The 5,631-nt window shown below is 41.9% G+C and overlaps 2 protein-coding genes across 2 annotated transcripts in view; both read right to left on the reverse strand.

Moving 5' to 3' along the window:
• Positions 1-3,066: 3,066 nt before the first annotated feature.
• LOC115237604 lies at positions 3,067-5,267 on the reverse strand. Its single transcript, XM_029810766.1, has one exon. The coding sequence runs from the start codon at positions 5,223-5,225 to the stop codon at positions 4,923-4,925; it is 303 nt and encodes a 100-aa protein (XP_029666626.1). The 5' UTR covers positions 5,226-5,267; the 3' UTR covers positions 3,067-4,922.
• A 194-nt stretch (positions 5,268-5,461) lies between these two features.
• LOC115237605 (pituitary homeobox homolog Ptx1) overlaps positions 5,462-5,631 on the reverse strand; it is a 31,741-nt gene continuing 31,571 nt past the window's right edge. The window contains exon 5 of the mRNA XM_029810767.1: positions 5,462-5,631. Within this exon, the coding sequence (XP_029666627.1) occupies positions 5,481-5,631 (151 nt within the window). The 3' untranslated portion in view covers positions 5,462-5,480.

Below are 5,631 nucleotides of genomic sequence, written 5' to 3' on the forward strand. Positions count from 1 at the left end.
CGCCAATTATCAAAAGATATTTACAAAGTTAGATAAAAAATAAATTTCTCAAATCGTCAACGAATTAAATAATGATTTTGTAAGGAAGATTAGTCATCCGGCTAATTACAATATAGAACACATTATTTTTTCGATATTAGAACGAGCTAGTCGAAGCAACTTCGAAAGTAAGTTGAGAACGGTTCGCTTGATTCGACGGCAACATCGGGTCGCGTACCAGCAATAAATATAACACGGTACCTACCTCAGATCTACTCTTTATGATATATGCGAGATATAGTTATAGCGTGCAATAGTTTGCATAAAGGATCGCAGCAAGTATAGAGAAGCGGAAAAGATTGAGACGCAGAAATTTAAAAAAAGAAACATTTTACAGTTAACATCATTAATGTTAAAATATAATATTGGCATCAGGATTGAATTATTGAAACGATTCTCTTCGATAATTAGAAACAAAAGCAAGCTACTTAGTATATTAAAAATTGATATTATACAAAATTATTAATGTTAAACGCGCCGCGCGCTGTTAATAATTTTTTTTTTTTTTAGAGTCAATATCATTTTGCTTACATTACTGACCTTGGTTACACGAGTTGACAAGATAATAACGACGAAGGTGCGACGTTTGCGCGAATCCATTAAATGCGTTAGTTACGCCAATGCGTAAGAGCGGCGATAAGGTCGCGGCGATGTTAGCGCAGATACGCCCGGTATCTTTATTACCCTTCGCGAGACACGTTGCTCAAGTTAATGTTAATTGCCATTTTATCTTACTCAGACGCCTGATATTTTGACCGCGTGATTCTCGCAAACTTTATAGTGCGCAAATGAGAGAGACAACAAGAGAGAAAACGCTCGGTTCAATAATTGAGATGTGCCTTGAAATGTTAATCCTTGAGAATAATATAGAAATAATTATAGAAGAAATATTAAAAAATTTATCGTATAAGAAATGTCAGATATTCTTACCTTAAAAATATTCTCGTTTTTGCTTCATCTTTCTTCGTGATCCATCGAATTACACGGATGTTGACTTGACACCGATAGATCGTCGCAGAAAACTCGGCGTAACTCTATTAGTAGGAATGTAAACAGAGAGGGAAGGGAGGATTACGGCGACGTACCAATCCGTAATATTTGTTTACTCGAGCTCGTGCGCCATATATGTATGTACATACGCACATCGTATGGCGACGCCTCGCAGCAGAGGAAGAGATCGTCGCCCATGGGAGAACGAGTATGCCGTAAGTAAAAACAACGTATTCACGAGGCTATATCGGATTTTATTCCGTGGGTAAATCCTCGAATCTCGGCGGACCCGTGTCTCCGTCTTTGCATCTCAGTCTTTCGCTCCCTCGCGATTCTCGTCCCGTGTGTGATAGTCCTTAACCCTCCTACCCCTCCTAACCCTCCTCCTTCTTCTCGTCGTCCGCGCGCGCTTTCACTTCGCGGAAAGAAGTTTCGGGAGTTACGGCGACTGCTCGTAAGCCGACGAAGACGATGACAGTCCCGGTGCGTTTTTCTACCGACGAAGGTCATTTCGTCGGAGAAACATGGATGCCGGGGGTTGCGGGCCCACCCTAGCTACTTCGTTTCATCTCGTTCCATCTCCTTCTACAACCATCCCAGTCTCTCGTTTTCCTGCCACGTCTCGCCGAAGCTCGTCCGTATTCAAATGTTCGGTCGGGGATGCACGGAGGCGGACGAGAACCGAATTACCTGCCCTGAATTGGAGAACGGCGAAGAGGCGGGGGAGAAAAATTCGTTGTTACGAAACGAGGCGAAAAGAAAGTAGGACGTCTCGTGGAAAGAAGATTCCCCTTTTTATTTCTTTTTACGAAATAATATCATGCGGTTCAAAAATTTATCCAAATGTATTGTGTCCGATAATTTTAATACGACATATGAGACAAATCACTGTTGCATTCCCTTTTGTTTAAACAAACGCGAAAGCAGAAAGAATAGAAATTAAATATATATACTATAACTAAGAAAAAATATTTTCTCCGCAAATATTATCAAGAGAGTTTCTCCATCAATATACAATGTATTATTAAATATAAAAAGAATAGAAACAAAATTTTTCTGAACTCTTTTCTGGCCATAAATGATATAGCGATGTTTTAAAGAAGTTCGGCACGCTCGGAGATTTTTGAGGAAAAAATGTCGTATGGCGCGTACGAGTGATAAGATTACGGAAAAAGATAAGTCGCGGAAAGATAAAACGCTCTTTGTACATTGGACTTGCAATTAAGAGGAATTTAAAGCAGTACAATGAGATCTTGCTGAGATCTCGAAGAAATATCGATAACATTGCACTCGCGACTATAATTAAAAAACCGGCGATAATAATTAAGACAACATTTAACTTATCACGTACAATATGAATCAATATAATTGCGATATAATTAACGAATTACTTTTCAAGCGTTATTATTCATCGGATCGTAATAAAGTTAGCGTCATTTTCTTAAATCGCGACTGTTATATATACACATAATGGGGAACATACGGGCTGTGCAACATCTTATAACTGCTGCGCCATTAACGGCACCACGATCATTGTAATATACGTTTAGTTTAGTTTAGCTAGCGCACGAGGGTGGTTTGCGAGCCACCGACCCCTTGCGTGCCAGCCGAGGGTGCATAATTTATCGCCGCGTCCCAACCACCGTAATGCAATACGTTACATGCTTGGCATGCATGTGGATTCCACATAGGTTATCGATGCTCCCTCAATGTCCGAGGGGCATAACTAACTATCTATAAATAGCGCGATCATGTATCGGCATTCATTGCCCGTTATCTCTCCCTATTTCGCCTTCTATTCAACAACATAACAACGCGAAGAGCAATATAAAAGCATATTGTGACATTACGAGGTATATCTTTGCCGCGGATATATTTTTTTTTCATGTCTACGCATAACCCTAGAATTTTTTTTTTTTAAATAAAAGAACTAATTTTAAAATCGTCAAAAATTGTTAGATCGTGAACCGATTGAAATAAAGAAATTGTAATCGGTGAACTCGCGTAGGCAGGGGACACAGTTCCGAGACACGTTGCTTTTTAGAATAGAATTGGTTTTTATTGTGACTAGATTACAAACGGGGCCTTTAACGGCGCTCAATATCGCCCAGTAGGAACGTTTACACGTAGTGAGTGAGGTGACAAACGGGAATGAAGAAACATTCTGCGTGACGTTACGGATCACCCACCGCAGGGACTGGGATATGTGATTACGACGAACATTTGTACGACATTGGGATTCATACAAAATAGCGGTCGTTTCTTACGCCTATCTTACGTGACTATGTCTCGATCTCTCTACGGCGATCGGCCACTCGCTATCGACTTCCGAAGTCGATCGATTCGTGTCGTGTCGTCGTCGTTTCACTCGGTCGAAATCTCCCCTCGATGCATTACCACATTCCCCCGTTATATATAATAATTTATACAATTATCCATGACATCGACGCGCGGCATATAATCATTCTATACATATGTAATATTTTTGGGTTTAACTTTGGTTTTGGTTTTTTTTCCCACAACAAGTGTGTGGTCTATCAAATAATAAGCTACTTATAAAAATAGGATATTTTGTCGGTTACGTTAACGCTTCTCTAGTTGCACAATCAAAGGATATACGTATAAGTTAAACGCTGTCGCTAGAACGATAAGAGTACGAAGAGAAATCGACGGACTTTGAAAAATCCAATTGCACGCGTCGCGCGAGGATACTGTGAATATTATTTTAATAATTATTCGACGATACTAATCCATATTTATAACGTACGCCTAATCGATAGGATACTCCTTGTTGCATACACTGTACAATCCGTATAATTCGTTCGCTTACTTACAGCCTACAAGATTTTTGGTATTCTGTTTAAATAATCGTTATTATCATCATTACAATGTAACAGTTTTTTTGGTATACAGTTACGCCCCGCGCATAAAGAGCCGGCATTCTACTATACATGTATCTACAGAATAGTGAGTACATGATCCGCGACGGATCTTTGCTAGAAATTAACCCCCCAAATTTTCATGTCGTGTCGAAAAAAAAGATTATTAAAGCATGCATCGTATACAATTAGCGCATGTTACGTAACTCGCGAGGAAACATACTTTTTCTCGTTTCTCCCAGCGAAATAATATCACACGTATATTTATTGCGACATATATACAGCATCGTTAATAATGAATATATAATATTTGCCGAATAAAAAGTATTAGAAAGAAAATTGGGGGGTTAAACATATTTTTCATCGCGGCGGAAGTTTAATATTTGTACTCCATCAACGTTTATTTGCCTTGAAGAATATAGTCCAATGAACTCGCCGAACTTGTAGTTTGCCGAATACGACCGACGTAGTTGATTGCTCGCGTAATACCTCATATTTACATACAACATAAGCAAATGTTCTCGACTGTAAGTTCTGTTAACCATTGTATTAGACACTGATTCCTTACCGTTTCTCTCATTCTCAATTTTCGCAAAGATTCCGATAACGGAAATTATCAGTCACATCGGTAGCTTTATAAAAAAAAAAAAAATATTTTCAATTCTTTCATACAAAACTTGCATTTGTCCGATTCCAATCGAGCACTGATTAACAAATTGAAAGTGTCTCTGTGCCTTTATGAATTTTATAAGAACACATAAGTGAGACACGTAAGACATTTTTGCGGCATATATATTTTACAATCAATTTCCCGCAGAAATACGAGAATTCTAGTAAACATACTAGAATTATAAGCATTATTTTTGCAACCGGTTTTCGTTGGAGATACAAACGCGATCTGCGAGCCATATTTGTTTAGGCGTCAAACAAGTCGACATTTGACGGAACGAAACGAGATCTCGCGAGAGGATCAAGGCAACGCTAAAACGGTAATTTAATAAAATTCTACTGGCCTCAATCATCGTCCCGCGGCAAGGACAGCGTCTGCGAACCGGATGCGATCGGTGGCGTCGTCCAACAGTCAAATAACGACGGCCAGTAACTAGTGGCGGTGGTCGCGTGCTGCCAATAGCCGGTCAGTCCGGTACCACTTCCGGTGGCTGTGCCTGGTCCACCTACGCCGATTCCGACTCCCACACCGATACCACCGGCGGCTGCCATCACCTGCTCGGGATTTACCATACTGCTCGTCTCGATTACACCTCGTTCGTCCACTTCCAACTTCTGGTCCGCCGCGGTCCCGTCCTCGTCGTACATGAGGTAATTCGGATGCGAGGTCGTCGACGAGGGCGTCGACGACAGCGTCGGCGAGGCGGCGGACCTAGGCCTGGGTCACTCTTGCGATCTGAGTTGATTGTCGCTCGGCTGGCCGGAAACTGCGGCCGTCGCAGCGCCGGATGGCGGTACCACCTGATTGTTACCGCTATTGCCGCCGCCGCCGCTGAGGGAACTTCCTGAATTTGGATTCGTTACGCTGTGATGATGGGGGCTAGGGGTAGCCCCCGCTTCGCCTCAGACTTGGGCCCTGGCGGTGGCGTTAGCGTGCGCCTCGGGACCACCCGGAGAATGAGGATTCGTTCCGCCAGCTGTCGTTAACGCGTATTGACAGGCGCTTAGACTACCACTGCCGCCACCACCGCCGCCACCGCCGACCGACGACGCT

The sequence above is a fragment of the Formica exsecta genome, unplaced genomic scaffold (genome assembly GCF_003651465.1).
Source record: "Formica exsecta isolate Colony F162 unplaced genomic scaffold, ASM365146v1 scaffold30, whole genome shotgun sequence".
NCBI classification, from domain to species: domain Eukaryota; kingdom Metazoa; phylum Arthropoda; class Insecta; order Hymenoptera; family Formicidae; genus Formica; species Formica exsecta.

Coding starts and splice junctions, on each gene's coding strand:
- LOC115237604 (XM_029810766.1), bottom strand. CDS start 5,225: ATGTACGACGAGGACGGGACCGCGGCGGACCAGAAGTTGGAAGTGGAC.